The sequence below is a fragment of the Neophocaena asiaeorientalis genome, unplaced genomic scaffold, assembly GCF_003031525.2.
Source record: "Neophocaena asiaeorientalis asiaeorientalis breed wild unplaced genomic scaffold, Neophocaena_asiaeorientalis_V1.1 scaffold364, whole genome shotgun sequence".
In the NCBI taxonomy this organism is placed as follows: domain Eukaryota; kingdom Metazoa; phylum Chordata; class Mammalia; order Artiodactyla; family Phocoenidae; genus Neophocaena; species Neophocaena asiaeorientalis.
The window spans coordinates 3522734-3541783 of NW_020172457.1; the positions used below are offsets into that span (position 1 = coordinate 3522734).

At 52.9% G+C, this 19050-nt stretch overlaps 1 protein-coding gene across 6 annotated transcripts in view; it reads left to right on the forward strand.

Annotated features, from left to right (window-relative positions):
* The first annotated feature begins 1833 nt into the window (after window positions 1-1833).
* Window positions 1834-19050, forward strand: part of PLXNA4 (plexin A4) — a 366609-nt gene continuing 349392 nt past the window's right edge. For 5 of the 6 annotated variants that reach the window (XM_024737968.1, XM_024737969.1, XM_024737966.1 and 2 more), the window contains exon 1: window positions 1849-3033. In XM_024737968.1, coding sequence (XP_024593736.1) covers window positions 1849-3033 — 1185 coding nt within the window. Of the gene's footprint in view, window positions 3034-19050 lie in introns of all 6 variants that reach the window. The other variant, XM_024737970.1, reaches the window with a different exon arrangement.

The window sequence follows — 19050 nt, forward strand, 5'->3', positions numbered from 1 at the left end:
TTGAATAGAAGTGAATGAAACCATTAGGATGGAAAGCTATTTTGTTCCATGGGGAGTTATTTATTTATTTATTTACTTACTTGACCACTTTTCTTAAAGCATTTGTTCTCTGCCTTTAATGAAAACCTCTCAGAGGAGGCCTCACCCTGGGCAGCGGCCAAGACCTGCCTCATTAAAATGATGTCGGGGGACTTCCCTGGCGGTCCAGTGGTTAAGACTTCGCCTTCCGATGTGGGGGGTGCGGGTTTGATCCCTGGTCGGGGAACTAAGATCCCACATGCCTCACAGCCAAAAAACCAAAACATAAAAAAACCAAGAGCAATATTGTAATAAATTCAATAAAGACTTTAAAAAAAAATGAGAAAAACGAAATGGGGCTTCCTTGGTGGCGCAGTGGTTGAGAGTCCGCCTGCTGATGCAGGGGACACGGGTTCGTGCCCCGGTCCGGGAAGATCCCACATGCCGCGGAGCGGCTGGGCCCCTGAGCCATGGCTGCTGAGCCTGCGCGTCCGGAGCCTGTGCTCCGCGACGGGAGAGGCCACAACAGTGAGAGGCCTGCATACTGGAAAACAAAACAAGACAAAACAAACAAAAAAAAACAAAACAAAAAAACCCAAAATGACATTGGGGCTCAGACCTGGGCAGTGCGCCCAGAGGACCTGGTGGCAGCCTCAGAGTAAAGGGATCCAGGATGTGGGTTGTTAATCTGGCCTCATGCACCGTCCAGCAGGGGGGAGGTGCAAAGGAGAAGCTTCCCCTGCAGTAGGTGCAGACCCAGAGGGCCAGGGCTGTAATGGACAGCCCCCCAAAAAGGGTTGTTTGAACTAGTCTTCTGTGCGTAAACAGTCACTGGTGGACGTCCCCGTCTGTGCCTGGCTGGAGTAAACTGAGATGTTTTAGCAGGACAGCGTGAGAGTCTGCCATGGACTTGGACAGTCCTGGTCCTGGTTTCATTTGGCCTCTAGGGCTTTTAGCTGTGCAAACTGGATTACTCCCCTCAGCTGTAAGGTGGGAGTGTCAGTAGTACTTATATCACGAGGCTGCTAGTCGGGGTCCCAGCAGGAAACATTGTACATACAAATCAGGTCATTTGCACAAAGGTTAATAGAGGGGGTCTTGACACGTGCCTCCTTAGAGGCAGGACAGTGTTTGGGGGCGAGAACATTGAGGCCCGTTCCCTCCCCTAGGACCAAAGGGAGGCAGGCAGGAGGTGGTTCACAGGACCTGCAGCCCCCCTCCGCTCCTCCTAGCCTCTCCCTGTCCCACTGGGCTTCGGCTGATTCTCCCCACTGGCTGCACCTAACCAGGCCCAAGGGCAAGGAGCCTGCAGAGGTATAGTCCATACAGGTCAGCCTCCTGGGCATGGAGAAGGGTAGAGGGTAGATCTGGAGGGGCAGATGGAAGCTGCCCTGCAATGAAGGGTTTGTTAAGATGAAATGAGGGTCTCTGGGAGGTGCTGGACAGTGGCTGATGCAAAGTCAGCCATTCTGTGGGCAATGGCTATTTATCATCATCATCATCATCACCATCACCGTTATCATTGTTGTTACTGTTGCTGGTATTATTACTAGTACTATTACTGAAGTGCCCTCCTGCTGCCCTCCCTCTTGGGCACTCATACCCACACACTGGGGACTGGCTCCCTTGGCCCCAGCGTCCCCCATTGCAGGTCTGTTTCAGCGTGTGCAGGATGCTTGAGGGCCCAGCCAGACAAGCTGTGGGGTGAAACTAAGCCTCTGCCTTTGTCAAGCAGCATCACGTCTTTCCTTTCCCCCCGTAGGGAGCCTGCACCCCTCCCTCGACACTGCTGTGCCGAGTGTGACTGTGACCTGAGGGCGCATCTCTGAAATGAGAGCCATGCCTTGGAATTGGACCTGCCTGCTCTCCCACCTCCTAATGGTGGGGATGGGCTCCTCCACTCTACTCCCCCAGCAGCCACCCCTGCTGCCCCAGAAGCGGTCTTTTGTCACGTTCCGCGGGGAGCCCGCTGAGAGCTTCAACCACCTGGTGGTGGACGAGAGGACAGGGCACATTTATGTGGGGGCCGTCAATCGGATCTACAAGCTCTCCAGCGACTTGAAGGTCCTGGTGACCCACCAGACTGGGCCGGACGAGGACAACCCCAAGTGCTACCCTCCCCGCATTGTCCAGACATGCAACGAGCCCCTGACCACCACCAACAATGTCAACAAGATGCTCCTGATAGACTATAAGGAGAACAGGCTGATTGCTTGCGGGAGCCTGTACCAAGGCATCTGCAAGCTCCTCAGGCTGGAGGACCTCTTCAAGCTGGGGGAGCCTTTTCACAAGAAGGAGCACTACCTGTCGGGGGTCAATGAGAGTGGCTCTGTCTTTGGGGTGATCGTCTCCTACAACAACCTGGATGACAAGCTCTTCATTGCCACAGCTGTGGACGGGAAGCCAGAGTATTTCCCCACCATCTCCAGCCGGAAACTGACCAAGAACTCAGAGGCGGATGGCATGTTCGCATATGTCTTCCACGATGAGTTTGTGGCCTCGATGATCAAGATTCCTTCGGATACTTTCACCGTCATCCCCGACTTTGATATCTACTACGTCTATGGCTTCAGCAGCGGCAACTTTGTCTACTTTTTGACGCTTCAGCCTGAGATGGTGTCTCCCCCTGGCTCCACCACTAAGGAGCAGGTTTATACGTCCAAGCTCGTGAGGCTTTGTAAGGAGGACACAGCCTTCAACTCCTACGTGGAGGTCCCCATTGGCTGTGAGCATGGTGGGGTGGAGTACCGCCTGCTGCAGGCCGCCTACCTGTCCAAAGCTGGGGCCGTGCTCGCCCGGACCCTCGGGGTTCGCCCAGAGGACGACCTCCTCTTCACCGTCTTCTCCAAAGGCCAGAAGCGGAAAATGAAATCCCTGGACGAGTCGGCCCTGTGCATCTTCGTCCTGAAGCAGATCAATGACCGCATTAAGGAACGGCTGCAGTCCTGCTATCGAGGCGAGGGCACGCTGGACCTGGCCTGGCTCAAGGTGAAGGACATTCCCTGCAGCAGCGCGGTGAGTCCGGGGAGGGCCTGTGGGCCGGGGTGGCATGGTGTCGAGACCTAGGCTGTGGCCTCCGTGGGGTGTGAATCATCTGTCCCATTTTGTAGATGAGACAAGTATATCCCACCTCCGGGTCTCACTGGACTCGGATTATCACCAGCTCAAGCATGCTGTGACCATGTCACTGAGCTTATAAGAGTCAGAGCTGGAGCTAAATGTAGATTTCCTGTCGGCACTTTTCTCTATTCTGGTTGGCTCACTGGCTGTAAGAGGAGAGGCTGGAATAGGCAGAACTGTGTGCCATAGATGCCACGTGCACCAGCCGTTCTTGAAGGCTGCGCTGTCGTATGCGGTGACTAGAGAGGTGTACCCACCTTCTTACCGACCATGCTGCAAGTCACTGTCCTGGGAGCTTAGAATAAAAACAATGGGTGGTGGAGGCAGAGCTTAGAGTAAAACCAGTACTGGGAGTGGCGAGGCAGTCATTTTACATTTGGGGTAGATGTAGAACTTCAGGAGAGGTATGTTTTTAGCCCCTTGCCTATCTTTAGGAAATGGGAAAATAAGATCAGAAGAAGTAGGGTGAGAGTCCAGTGAACATAGAGGGGAAAACATATTTATTAAGTGTCTTCTGTGTGCACAGTCTCATGGAAGAAACGTGTCCAGAGCAGCCATGGAGCAGTGCTGGGTGACAGAGGGCTGAAGGAAACCAGGGGGCGGGGAGAATGAAGGGTTGGTTTAGGAGGCCTGCCCAGGGCCCGTGAGCCCTGAGGGACAGACCGGACCTCAGAACTGCTGGGCAGCCACCAGTGCCACGGGAGACACAGCCTCCTGCCTCTCCCAACATAACTCACTTGTGACCCAATGTGAAAAGCACCTGCCTTTCTGTGGCTTGACTTCTGTTCATCTTCATTGTTGTTTTTTTCTCAACCATTCTTAACGTGACTTGGAAGGTTCAGCTCTTGGCATCTTCTATGCCCTGTGTCACTTTCCTTTCCCTTTTTCTTTTTTATTGTCCAGTTGAAAAATTATGAACCTAGTTGGAGAAAATCTATCCTGTAGTCTTAATGTAGGGAGAAGAAAGGACAGTTCAGTCATCAGGTAGAAGTATGCACGTGCATGGATGTGATTCTTGACTCCTAGTCAAACTTTGGTGGAATTCCATATTAGGAAAATGTACTTGGATTGATTTAAGAAGTGCAAGTTTCTTTTCATGCCAAGCAGACCTCAGAGGGCACTGGCACCCACACCTCCAGCACGCGGTGAGGCCATTCCTCCGGGCAGTGGGATTTGGGGGAGGGGAGAGGGAGGAGAAAGAAGGAACTCACTTGTGCCCCAAGGTTTCTCTTTGGTGCCCTAGCATTTAGGCTCAGGCTGTTTTCTAGTGATGAGTTTTCCAGTTACCTGGGCTGATACTAAAAGATGCCATTTCTTCTTGGGGGTTCTGGAAAGCCAGGAGACCCCTAGTGTCGCAAAGGAAATGGGAGAGACACCAGGCGCCAAAGAAGGAAGCAACATGTTGACCATCATTTCCAGGCCAGAGAATTGAGGGGAGTCCCCTGTATCTGCTGAGCCCTAGCAGGTGACATATCTTTTGGAGACTTTGGTTTGGGCAGTAGGTGATCCACTCAGGAGAGTCTGTGAGACTAGTTTATGAACTTGGGGGTCATGCACTGCTCCCACATGAAGGCAGTGAATGACAGGCCAGGTGCTGTGCTTTGTGTATGTATATTACACGCTCAGACGTAGGTCCCTGGGGAGATGCCCTAAGAATGTTGACATGGGGAAGGTGCCCAGAGATCCCTTGGTCTTTACCTTCATTCTGAGGCCCAACAACTTGAATGAGTTAGTTGCCCCAGGTCATAGAATTTGTGAGTGAATAGCGGAGACCGCATTTGAAGAGAACCACCACCCCCCTTGCCTCTCACCACCACGCTTGCACACATGCGCACACATACACACTCCTACACACATGCATGGCCACGTACACAAGAAATGCCCTCACAAGCACTCACATATACACCTGTGTTAGAAAATAGCAAGTTCATGCTGTGTGCTTACTAAACAGCTCGTTCTTTTGAGATCAGAGGGGTTGGCTATTTTTGCTGCAGAAAACTTGCTCCAATCCTGTCTTTTCGGGCAATGCTTTTGGGAGTAAAATCAGCTGCGGAGATCAGCCTGGCTGCCCATGGGCAAGCATTTGCTCCCTGCCACAGTACAAAAAGCAAAGTTCATCACGGGAGTCTGCAGAGCTGCAGGTCCTAACATCCGCCTGGCGGCCTTGGAGAGAACAGAGGGAAGGCAGCTTTGCAAGACAGGCTAATGCCAGGACTGGGAGTAATGGAGCCAGATAACAAGCTTTTGATTTTTCTTTGGGCTTTAATTAGCCTTTTCAAGTTCGAGGCAAGTTCAGGGCTGAGAGCAGAAAGGAGGAGGCCAGAAACTCCGCACAGGGCTGGGGCTGTCTCCCCAGCCAGTCTAAAAGGCCACACCAGCTTTTAATGCACAGGATCAGTTTCCTTTGATTCAGCCCACACTCGAGTTAGTTTGCTCTGGGGCTTGGCTACGGTTCTTTTGGCCTCAGCTCAGACCACGCAGGCCAGGCTCCTGGGTGTCCCCGTTGAGGAGCCCTCACAGGCACAGTGTTTGCAAACCCAGCTTTTCCTGCACTCATTCATTCACAAGACCGTTGGTTTCCTTTCCTTCTTGCCTTCTTACCTTGAGGCAGGGAGGGATGAGATGAATTCTAGAGTTCTTTTCTGCCTCTGAGTCCAGGATTCCCTTGAGGCCTGGGAAGGGGAACCGATTCTCAGACGGCCTCTGTCCTGCGGCGTTTCAGCTGCAGGAAAGTGGGGGAGGGGAGCATGAGGCCCAGGAGGCTGACTTTAGGACTTGTTTTCTGTAGGGTTGGGTGTCCCTTGTGGGTTTTGTCATAGTTACAACTCAAAGAGCTTGAAAAGTGGTTCCTTTTAAAACTGAGATATAATTGACATGTAACACTATATTAGTTTCAGGGGTATGGCATAATGGTTCAATATTTGTATATATTGCAAAATGATCACCAGAAGAGCCTATAGTTAACATCCATCACCATACATAGTAACACATTCTTTTTCTTATGATCGGAACTTTCGAGATCTACTCCCTTAGCAACTTTCAAATATACAATATAGTACTATCAACTATGTCACCATGCTGTACATTACATCTCCAGGACTTATTTTGTATCCGGTATTTTGTACCTTTTGCCCAGTGACTCATTTTTATTGTGCTCCTGTTGTCCTAGTTCCCTAAGCTAGAATGCTTGTTCCATGGTACTCTTCAGGCCTTTCTGGTCTCTTCATTTCCTGGGATTCACATTCCTTCCCCTGAACTCATGCCTCCAGGACTCAGAGCAGGTAGTAGTATGAGCCCTGAGGCTCCACCCCCTCACCAGGTCCCAGCTGTGTTTGGCTGTGTTCAGGGAAAATGGGGTCGGAGCCTGCCATGCATGGGGCGTTGGTGGAGCCACGTGGTGGCCCACAGCCTGGTGACCCGCTGCAGGGAGAAGCTTTAGGCTGGGAACCTGGAGCCTCGATCTGCAGGCCCCCGGGGAGCAACCTGTTGTCTTTATTCCAGGAGAACCAGAGAGGCTGGCTGAGCCCCTATCACAGATAAGGGCCAGCCGGCCAGGAGTGTCTTCCTCTTGGGACTGTGTCCCTGTGAACATCAGCGCATGTTGCAAACGAAAACCCTGGAGTGGGCGTTGGGTGTAGAGGCTGGGGAAGCAGCCCAGGTGTTTGCTGGTGCTTGGGGGAGGGGGGGATGGAAGCAACTTCTAGTTTTGCCTTCTGGGCCTCTGCCGTTGCGGAGCACAGGCTCCGGACACGCAGGCTCAGCGGCCATGGCTCACGGGCCCAGCCGCTCCGCGGCATGTGGGATCTTCCCGGACCAGGGCACGAACCCATGTTCCCTGCATCTGCAGGCGGACTCTCAACCACTGCGCCACCAGGGAAGCCCTACCATTCTTTCTTGTGTTCTGTTTTTCCCAGCTTGGATGGAAAGAGGTATCCAAGAACAAATGGGCTGGCGTCTGAAAATTACTCTAAGGACCTCAGGAGGGCCTGTGCAGAAGGAGGGTCCTAGAGGGATCAGCCAGGGCTCCTCCAAGTGTGTCTTAGGACTTGGGAGACTGTAGATCAACCTAAGGCCTTTTGCTGGTGAGCATCCAGGGGCGGGCTTAAGGATAATGATGTAATTTCTTTGTTTCTGCTGCTCAACCCTGAGATGGTCTCTATCTTTGGTGCCTTGGAAGGCTGCTATCCGGGGTCCCCAAACCCTCTGTCTGCAGAGCAGTGACAATTGAGACAAGGAGCTCACAGCCTGAGGCTCTTGTCATGTGCCACAGCCCTAAGCAGGCCAGGGCGACAGCTCTCAGCCCCTTTCTGGGAGCCCCAACACTCCTGACCTGCAGTGGGACTGCTGGGCTGGAGGCTGTGCTGTTGAGGCCCAAGGCTCTCGTGTTCTATGCGGGCCGAGATGCCCGGTGTCCTGGAGGCCCCCGGGCATGGCTATCTATATCTCCTCACCCTTTCTTCAGCCTTTGGGGTCACCTCACAGGACACTAGCCCTTCTGCCTCCAAATGAGTTAATGAATGGATGAAACTCTCATTAGGCCCTTGGCAATGTACCCTCTCCTGGTTGGTGCCAAGAATCATGACATGACATCAGTTTCCAGGAGCCTAGGAGTCCAGGAGAGAGACGCATCCAGGCGGGTCATTACAGCCTGTGTGACGGGAACGAGGGCTGTGGCCATGAGAGTGACTGTCACTCATGCCACTTAAGTCTTCCCTAAGTTTGGAGCCAGTTGGATTGGATGTAGGAGTCCTACAATGGATGTAGGAGTCAGGCAGCATCAGCTTCAGTGCTGAAGCCTGGATGAGCAAAACTCAGCTGCTTAATCGCCCCCTCAAGACTCGACCTTGGAACTTAGAAGATGTCGGTCCGTGGGACGGAGACTGTCACCGGAGTGACCGCCTCACACCTGTCCAGCCTCAGTAGCGGGGGCAGAGGGTGGTGGCCTCCGAGCCGCCCCACAGTCCCCCTGGGGAGCCCGTGTGGTGCCTGACAGTTGACAAAGGGCTTCATTGCCTCCTCTTCTCTCAGCAGTTCTCAGGATAATAGGAAAGGCAGACATCCTGTCCAGTTGAGGAGATGGAGAAGCGGAAAAGTCAAGTATTTCACTGAAGGTCATGTAGTTGGGGGACTCGCGCCTTCTCTGCATCCTAATTCTCAGCCAGGTGCTCTTCCCGCTGGTGATTCTGCATGACGCAGCGGTGCCACCTGGGCTGGGATGACTCACGGCGCAGGGCCGTCTGGCATTGCAGGGCGTTTGCCTTGCTGGGCCCTGCAGCACTAAGTACCAGTGGCACTGGGCTCTGCAGTCACCGCGGGAACTAGGAAACCCCTCACATTTCCAGAAGCCCCTGACGGAGAGCCATTGCCAGGCCAGGGGCCTGCCTGCGTTCAGGGTTTACTCACCGGCCCTGCTCAGTCTCGCAGGGTTCACAGAGGCACCCGGGACCGAGCTTTTTGTCGGGGAGTGGGAAAGGAGAACCCTGTTTGTGTGTCTTGTTGCCGTGACTCATATCCATTGCTCTCCGGCAGGGCAGTCCTGGGAGGAGACAGGGTCACCCCCTGGACGCGGGCTGGCCTCCCAGCCCAGCCTGGATGGTCACGCCGTTCGGTCTGGCGCCTGGGATCCTGAAACTCCACCAGAGTGCGTATCCGGAATGGCCAGGCAGCCACCCCAGGCTCCGGGTGCCGGTTTCTGCCCGTCTGCTCGGGCTGTTTTCTTTTCCTGTCAGCAGGAAGTGCAGCTCTGACTGGATGGGTATGTCCTGTTGTTTGTGGCGCGAGGCAGGCCTTTCTCTTTCTGCTCAGCAGCAGTCCTCTCTCGGACCAGGAACTTCTGCTCCTGTCTCCCCCATCCCTCCTTCCTCAACTCCAGTTCACTTCACACACAACGCGCGCGCGCGCACACACACACGCACGCACACACGCACGCACACACACACACACACACACACACACACACACGGCGGCCATTAAACATGCACCGCATACACCACACTCAAGTCCCAGTGACAGCACACATCACAGATCTCCTTCCACATCAGCCCAAGCCCTCACCCCTCACAGCCCATTGACCCCGTACTCCAGACTTGTGTTTTAGCGGTGGGTTGGGAGGTGCTGCCATATCACAGACCCTATCTTTATTCAAGTTTTCCCCCCTCCCCTTGAGATGGCTCCTGTTCCAGGTATTCAGGTGAAAAGGACACCCACCTCTTTCCCTTTGGCCAGCAGAATTTGCGATTAAAGTTGCACCTCAGCCAAGTACACGTGGTGCTTTGGGGTCCAGGATGGTGGCTGAGCCCTGGGGGATATTCTGGGCCTGATGAGAGGAAGGGGCTTGAGGCTGGCCTCCTAGGCTGGGCATGACCTCCCAGGACACCACCCTGGAGCCCATTGGGCCAGCAGGGAGGGTGACGAGACCCAGGAATCACATCTGCAGACCGTTAACACAGACAGCTGCCACGACCTCAGGGCAGGGTTTACTGAGCAGCGGTTAGGAGGTGAGGCCGGCAATGCCGTGTCCTAACACCGAGAGAACGACTTCATGAAGCCCCGCACAGAGGCGTGCACCCCTATACACACACCCACGTGCGCACATGCATCCTCTCCGCTCTGGATATATGAATCACTTTCTCATGGTGTCCGTTCCCCGTCATTTCTGTCTGTCTGTCGCTCTCTCTGCTGTGTTTCACTCTCTCACTTACACTCACACTCTGTGCACAGTCATCCCTGAGGCTCACTCTTTCTGTGATTTATCCTCCCTCACACCTCCACACTACACACAGCAGCTAATACAGCGAGATTTCTCTCCCGTGTACACACACGCTCACGCAAACACACACACACCCCGCCCCCGCCCCCCCCCCCCCCCATCTCATTCAGTCAGCACACAGACTGGCCTGACTTATCCATCCAGATCTTCATTTCTGGGCCTTTCCTTCAATTCCCGTCATCCTCACAGGGTGGCGTCTTGGCTGGGATGCTGGCCTGGGAGCTTGGGCCTCTGGGTCTCAGCCAGGTCCAGCTCGTGAGAGATCACTGAGCTGGTGAGCGGTTTCCTTTTTGCTTTAAATTATACATTTCACCTTCTAGAAGGAGGTGATAAAACAATATCCCTTTAATAAAGTCTGCTGAGACTCCTAGGGAAAGAGAAATACAGAGACATTAATAAATGATGATGGTCACAGAGCACCTTATATTTGTAGAACACTGAAACATCTCATAGCATCATCAGTGTAGTCTCCTTTGGTTACAGTAACCACCTGATGAGACAGAAAGAGACTTAATAATATTGCTGTGATTTCATACTGATATTTTTTCTCCACCAATACCTGCTTTTGAGAGATTTGGGCTGTACCTAACCCAGATGTTATGTTCAGAATCCCAGGCCTGGAGCGTGCCCCATCCGCCTTCCCTGCCATCCAGCACGTGTTATGAATGCTAAGTTAAGGCCTTTGAAGGAGAGGATACATTTCCAGCCAGATCCTCCCTGCTGTCACCTTCATGTGCCCCTTAGTTTTTGTAAGACAGAAGGGAATGACTACACGTTGGCACACGGAGCTTGCTTCATTTCATTAACAAAGTTAGTGGAGAGCAGGAAAAAAGACAACTCACGGAGTTCTCCATTCGGCCTCTCAATTTACATTTTTTTCCTGGTGGATTGGGCCCCGCATGCTGTCCATGTGTTTGAAACGGGATCAGCGGGGGAGAAGAAAGCCCACATCTTTTCCCAGTCTCGGTGTCATTACTGTGTCTCTGTCAGCGTTCCAAAATATAATGGGATTTGTTCAGCTGATTTATCCTGCGTGCAGGCAACATTATCCAGACCCATACTTGGGCCTGAGGAGCAAAGAGGGGAAGATGCACAGCAACGAGAGTGGGGCTAATAAAATTTATTCCCGCTAACAAGGGAATGACCTACCCCATAATTCAGCCTGACCATTGGGACCACTGTTTCCTAGTGCCCGCTAGAAAACACACAGACTTAATCATTGTGGTGTGCCCTGCTCCAATTACAGTCCTGGTGGCAGCTGAGTTTGTCTGCAGTAGACAGGGAGAGAAGTGGGAACGTGGGATTGATGGGCTGGGTGGGATTTCTTTGCCCTTGACAGGCAGCCACTGGGGACCTCTGAAGCTTAAGGTACAAAAGGAAAGGGACAGCACCCGAGTGGGTTTTGCTTGGAACCATTCCAAGGCCTTCCTTGGTCTTTTCCAGGGGCCCAGCTTTGGCTTCTGGACTAGTCCCATCACGGAGGTCACCTGCAGAACTGGGCTAGTGGATTTTCATTCCTATTTCTTTTGCTTGGCCTGCCTGTATCTCCAGTCATGGTGTCGTGGCCCTCAGTCCTTACCAGAGGGAGGAACGCAGGGCTTTCAGCAGCTGAGCTAATGAGGAGCAGGTCAGGGGTTCAATCCCTGGGATCCTGACTTGGAGCTGCTCTGTGCCCGCTATGCTCAGCATCTCCTAGGAGCGGTGCATTGCTACGGCTCGCTACTGGTTACACTCTGGACTGCAGAGAGGGTGCTGGGCTTAATGCCCGTCTCTTGGGAAAACAGCTCAAATTAGTGGCATTAGTTTCCTATTAGAAGGATAGGTTGTTATCATGATGATTGAGTGACCACGTAGATGACCTGTATTTTGGTACCCACCCTTTTGAGTTGCTTAGAAACAGGGCACGTGGCTCTTAGAAATCTTGGTGCGATTTGTCGGGTTCTTTCTCCAACCCCAAGACAATTTTCATGAAGCCCCTTCAATAACATGTTGGTCTAACTGGTTACTGTGGCTGTGGTTTGCTGGCTTCCCCTCTCTGTCTCTGCACATTCATTCCCCCTACAATCTCATTGAAAAAGACACAATAGAGAACCGTTCTGAGATAATGCATTAGTGATTAAGTGGAGGAGGCCTCCTTCCCGCTCCTTTCCTGACGTCTGGGCTCACAGCCAAGGTGTAGGGCCGACCTTCACCTCTGTCGGGGCTTCTCCACCTTTGAAGAGAGTTCAACCACCTGGGGTCAGCACGGGCCATGGGAAGAGCTTCGGGGAGGGTTAGAAATCATAAGAGCGGGAGGAAAGTTTATGCAGAACAGTGAAGCAGTCAGAGGGTGGTACCGTCCAAGTTTTGGGATCTCTTTCTCTGTTACAGAAACGAGCACTCAGGCACGTGGGACTATTTTATGGAGTAACAGGCTTTCTGATGAGAGTAACCTTAAGCCAACCAGGGCCTCCCCACGGGGTTCCTCCCTCCCTGAGGGCTCTCTCTGCTTCCCTCCTGCCCTGCCGTCAGACGGCACACAGAGTCATACACAGTGAGCATCAGACCCTGGTGCGTTGATGAACACCTTGGGGTCAGTGGTTCTATTTGACATCTGGCCCCAATAAGTGGGAGATCATTATCTTCCTGTACCGCAGAGATTTACATCTGGGGTCTGTATGTAGACATGAGCTACTACACTTACCTGATCAATATCTCCCTTTATAAAGAAATCCCACATGTGAAATTCACTGCGGAGGTCTGCTCTGGTCAGCTCCTGGTGTGTGTGTGTGTGTGTGTGTGTGTGTGTGTGTGTGTGTGTGTGTGTGTGTGTAAGTGTAATTAATTAGTGGGAAGATGTTTGGGACATGAATCTAAGGATTGCTGAGCATGAATCTAAAGACGTTTTCTTTTCCACGTCAGTAGGCACCTCATGGGCTTCCACCTTCTTTTTCACCTAACTTGTATTTCTTTTCTAAACTTCAGCTCTCACTTTCCTTTGGGATAGGTCAGCCCAGGAAAGGAGGAATCCCACTCTGATGACTAGCCAAGGGCCTCCTCGGGATGGGAGAGGTAGTTCCTCCCAGAGATCACAGAAGGGTGGAGGGCTTATCCTGGACAGAAGAAAAGGAAGCAAGCACTGTCCCAGAGCAGCCTCTCATCCTGACAGTAGGTTCCCTGATCATGGAATTGGTTCCTTTGGGGCCACCCTCTAGCAACTTGGAGGAAGCCTCCATGTAATGCCAGTTTTTCCATCTAGTCTGGGAATGTGATAGGTCATGAGGGGTCATTTCACTCTCTAAGCCTCAATTTTTCTCTTCTGTAAAATGGGGCTGTTGAATTCTAAGATCTTAAGTCATTTTCCTCTGAAATAGCACAATGTGTGAAAGCTTGGCCATGCACTGTCCTGGACAGAGAACCCAGAATGGAGCCCCAGTGTCCCTTCTTCCTCAAAACCCTGCTGCTCCCCTCTGCAGTTGTGGCCCCGCCCTCTGTCCCCACAGCGCCAGGTGCATAACTGAAGCTGGGCATACATGGCCTCGTCTAGTCATGGACCCGGTCTGTCTCCCCCACTGAGAAAGGGGCAGAAACAGAGATGTTTTCATCTTTATACTGTTGGGTCCTCACCTGGTGCTTGGTACCTAGTAGGTCCTTCTAAACATTCTTAAGCGAAGTACTAAATGAAGAACAGTAAGTAGCGTTGTCTTCATTTAGTGCTTCAGTTTCCCCTGATGGAAACAGGGAGTTCCAGTAGCCTAAGAGACCAAAAGTTTGATGGAAAAAGGCCCAACTGAAGGCCCCAGAGTGGGTGAGCTCGGAAGGTCTCTGATGCCTTCTCCCCCCATAATGGTCTGGCTTCCCAGCTTTGGGGGTAGGCGCAGGGGTGCTCAGGACTCCTCTGCATGAGGCTGGATGCTACTTTTGCCTTCAGGGAGGGCTGGAGAGCCGGTTTGTTCCGAGATGGAAGGACTCCTCTCTCTTCAGGAGCTGCCCATGAGCAATGGGAGGACCAGGTCTGACTTTGTAGTTTCCATCCTGGGCTCAGAGGCTGCAGCTGCCGGCCCAGAGCAGTCAGCGGCTGCAACCCCTGTGGGAGGAGTCGGCTGCATTTGTCCATCCCTGCAGGCTCATCTGGTTAGCCTCCTTTGGATCAGTTTGGGATATTTGCAAACAGTGGATGCCGTGGGTGAGAGGGGCAGCCTGTGGCTATGGAAGAGACCGGGTCCCAGAGCTGAGCTAATTGGCCCACAGGGGGACGGACCTGGTGACCTTTACCTCATTAGCGCTGCTTTTGGCCCACTGAGCTCTGGCCAAGTTCTGATCTTTCCATAATAAGGACTCAATGTGGGGTTTCTGCAAAGGTGGGGCAATGAAGGGCAGGGCTAAAACAGCTCCACCTGGCAAGGCGGGTGCATCAGGAACCAGGCTGGGGGCCATGCTAGATCGGAGGAGGAGTGATCTCAGAATCAGGTTCCTGCCCCACCTCATCACCCAAGGCCTACAGGATGGGTTGGCACAGGTGTCAGGTTGATGGTGGGGCACAGGGTCGGAGGGTGATGCCCTCATTGTCTCCCAGGTCTGCCCCCTTCTTCAGCCCTTCTCAGAGGGTCTCCACAGAGACCACCAGACACTGCGGGGGCCCTCGGGTGGCTGCTTTGCAGCTCTGCCCTGGAGCCTGTGGAGACTGCGGAGGAAGGATGCTGGCAGCATTTAAAATCCCCTTTCCGTGGAGATGATAGAGCTTTTCAGAGTGCCAGTCTCTCTGCAGAGTGGGAGCAATTTCCCTGTAATTGGTAAAGTAACCGTAACTGCTCTGTCATTTGAATGTAGCGACACGTAATTGCATGGTAACCTTTGCCGCGAGGGAAGCACGGTGAGCTGTGAGATCGTAATCCGGGGTGTCAGCTCTGGCTCCCCACGCCACCTCCGCCATGGCTGCTCGGCTTGGGGGGCTGCCGTGGGCTCCTCCCCCCAGATCCAGTGGGTCCTGCTCCAGTGGTTACGCTTGTCACGTGCCGTTCTCTCCTGGGCCGGTCTGTGGCACCCTCAGCAAGAAAGGGACGCCTGTGGTGATCTAGGAGGGTGCTTCTTACTAAAGCGCTGGGAAGGGGTTAAGGTACAGATCTCTGAGCCCCACATCCAGAGTTTCTGATCCAGTAGATCTGGGGCGGGGCCCGAGAATTCGCATTTCTGATGAGTAGCGCAACTCTTCTGGATCTTAAGACTATTTCTGTGCTCCTTCATTCAGCCTCATTGGCCTGATAGATCTCTAGGAAGTACCACCTTTGCTATTTCATCTTGGTAACAGTAGCCCCTTTAATCTTGATCACACCTCTACGAGGTGGATATCATGAATTTCCCCCAAGACGCTAAGACTCACAAAAGTTATCTGAATTGTCTAAGGATGTGACCAACAGTAATAAGAGCTAACACTCTCTTAGCACTTACTAAGTGCCGGACATTGTTCTACATGTGTTAGTCATTTGATCCTCGCCACAGCACCGGGAAGTATGTGCTATTATTATTATCCCTGTGCTACCCATGATAAACTGGGGCACAGGGAAGTTAAATACCTTGCCCAAGGTCACACAGCATTAAATGGTGGAACTGGAATTCCAACCTAGGCATTCTGACTCTAGTTCCACAGTGCTAGCCACTGTGGGACTCAAGCCTTTATTTAGTCATCGGTCCATCCATCCATCCATCCATCCATTATCCATTTAACGTGTATGTCTTAACCTACTGTGAACCAGGAACCAAGCTAAGGATACAGACATGGGTAAAACATAGTCCCATCCTTGAGCTCATGGTCCCTGGAATCCAGTGGATCACCAATCTTAATTTATAAGCCAGGTACCCCATGAGGACATTTATGGAAAGCAGATTTGGTATCTTCCTGATGGGGCAGAAGGGACCCCAGGGGGTGTGGCCCTGTCTAAGGCCCTTGAGGTCTATTCACAGGGTTGCCTACTACATATATTCCCATGCAGCAGACCCTAATTTCTTCCCTTGGTAAGAATGAAGCTGCTGTCCAATGAGTAAGCACTGTAGCAGTGGCCATAGCTCATCCGTGGGTATTTGTGGAGTGGCAGGGGAGAGGTGCAATCTGGGCCTGCGGGCCTGGTGGGCCCCTGCTTACAGCGGAGCCCAGTCCCTTCCTGGCTCCTCTGGCTGCCGCTCTAATCTTGCTGTTAAGGGGCCCAGGGGAGGGCTCGGCCAGGGCCAGACTCCCCCGTTGCCCAGGGTGCTCAGGAATCTGCACCAGCCCTCACCCGTGGAAGGCTTTCGCCCATTAGCCTTCCCTTCCAGGGGCCCGGCATCTGCTCCCTACACCCCAGCCCCCGAGGTCTGCGGGCCCTGCGGGACTCTCCCTCCTCTCTCCTCTGCTCCCAGTGTGGTTATTACTCTGTGGCTTCAGCTCAGACTCAGCGGGTGGTGTCCTTAGAGAGCTGTGCTCTGGCCGGGGTGGGGCGTGCAAGGGCCACTCCCTGCCGCCATCCTACTTCTGTTCTGGGCAGGATTTCCATTAAAAAAATTAACATGAAATCCCACCTTACCTTAATGAAGGGCTCTCCAGTTCAGCCGGTGTCTTCACACCTGATATCTCACCTAGGCCTCGGGATGGGCCCATCTTGCTATTTTACCGTCAAGGAAGGTGAGGCCCAGAGGACAGGAGCAGCTTGTGCCAAGATGTGCGGCTGGGAAGCAGCTCAGCTGCCTGTGAACGCGAGACCTGTGCTTTCCCCGACTTCAATGTTAAAACTCCCTCCCCTATCACCCCCGCTTTGAGGAAACGAGGAGTAAGCCCCTTCCCACCCCACGCCATAGCCAGGGGGCCTCAGCACCCACACAGACCCGGGCTGCTCCTGGTCAAAGGCCTCCATCACCCCTTCATCACCTGGGGCCCCGCTCAGAGGGAGAAATCGAGGCACAGATGAGCCTGGGCGAGAAGCCATCGTCCCTGGAATCTCGGCCCCACGGTAGGAGCCCCAGTTGTCTCCTTTGCCTCATCTGAGCCTGATGACAATACCACGAGGTGGGCAATGCGGGGTGTACCTGTCAGGTACAGGTGAGGAACCCGAGACCTGCCTCCTGATGGGGCCTCGCAGGGAGCTGTCATGAGCTGAAACCAGCAGAGTCCTAGCTGCCAGGCCACCAGGCTGAGCTGTCCTCACTTCCTAACGATGAAAACATTCCTTACTTGGCCCCTTGACATGCAACATGCCGCAGTGGCAGAGACTTGCAAGTCCCTGACTTTCTGCCTCTGAGCAAGCAGGGATTTAATGTGGCAACTGGCTGAATGCACACTCTCTTTTTGTACGTAGTTGGTTTTTATCTCGTGTTCTGCCCAGTGAAGAAGAATGGTATTTGGAAACTGACCACTCAGAAATGTAGTTTCGGGGGGCTGAGCGGCCTGAGCCTTATCAGGTCAATGAGGTGTGTATTTGTGCCTCGCTCCCTGCCTCAGTATCCCCTTGTGCGGAGCAAACAATCATTCGGTCTCACATACTTGGAAAATGGGTTGTAATGGGTGAGGTCCTTTTGCTAATGGCAGAAGTCCCAGCAGCACAGTTTAGGGCCCAGAAAGTCCAGGATGAGGACTCCTTCTGAACCAGAGGCGGGAACATGCAAGGCCATGAAGATTCCTCAGCTGCCGTCTGAATGCTTGGCAGGTCACGGCAGTTACGTCCAGCAGGGAGAAAACACTGTCTGCCCTTGATCTGGATTTTTGCTTCCTCTCTTCTGTCCATCTCTTTCTCTCTCCACTCTGTCTCCCCCTACCCCCATTTCCTCATTTTAAGAAAGAACCGTAAAGATCAGACTAGACCTTGAAAGATTCCTCCCACCTTTGACTCCTATAGTTGTTTTTGAAGGGGTGGGGTGCATTTGGTCCGGGTTGTGGGGCCAGACCCTGCAATAGAAGCCAGAGGCAGTGCCAGCCGTGGCGCAGTCGTCTGCCCTGCACATGGCCTGCCGAGCCCGCCCATGCTCCCTCCTGCCCTGCCCTGGCTGCTCCCACCACGATAAGAGGGAGGGTGTCAGTGCTCAGCACATTGTCTTCCCTGAGATGGACAGCACTGCTGGGAGAGAGCTGAGGGAACCCCCGCATCCCTGGAAAGCGCAGAGTTGGCCGGTTTCACGCGGCTCCACTGGCAAGAGCCTGCCTGCTGGTTGTCCAGATGCCTCTTCCTTTGGCTGGATTGAAGCCTTTAAAAAATGACACCTTGTATTTTATTTCACTCCTTTCTCTGCGAAGTCCTAAGGCGTTTACAGGCATGAGCTCTATAGGCTTTATGGAAGCTCATCAAAAGGCAGAGGTTGTTTCCTTCATCTTTACAGAGTGGAAAATAAAAGCACAGGGAGATGGAGTGAGTCTTCTAAGAGCACACAGTTCTTCTGAGAAAAAAGGGGAAACCCAGTGCAGGATCCTAGCACCTCGGGGAGATCTGTGCCCACCCAAAGCTGCTCAGTGGAGGGCCCTGGAGGCCCCTCCCCAGCCATTGTCAAGGTCTCCTACACTCCCCAGTAAGACTCCCTAGCTGTGACCCTCTGCTTACATGGGGGTCCGGGAGCCTGGAATAAAACAAGGAGAATTTCAGCTAAAACACTGGGGGGTGGGGGTGGGCAGGGAAATGGGCCAGAGGTTTTTCTTGTTTCTTCCCTGACTGCTGAAATTGTCCCAGAGTCAGAAGCAAGAGTTGGGTCAGTGTGTCCCACAGGGTACCTGGGAAAACAGTCTCTTTAAGGGATGCTAAGTGGTGTTCCGGTCAAAAAAGTGGTTTAGGGAATAAAATGCTGAGAGAACTTTAAACACATTTCTTCCTAAAAAGACTTTACAGACCCTTCTTGTAACAATTAGGAATGTCTTACATGGTGTTAGAATGCACTGCGTTTCACTACGTTTCCCAAAGTTATTTGCCCAAAGAGCCCGTTTATGGTAGAATATCTTGTGGGACTGGGGTTCCGGTGGAAGACACTTTGGGAAATGCTGGTGAAGGTATGACAAGGTCAGGCTGCCTGCCCTCCTTCGCCATGTTCTAAAAGAAGCAGAGAGCCTGAAATGGGACACAGTGAGGCACCTGTGGCCTGCTGAGTTCATCCACAAACCTTCCACTCCTCCTTTCCCCAACCGATTGTCTGTACGTGTCTCTGCCGTGGTGTTG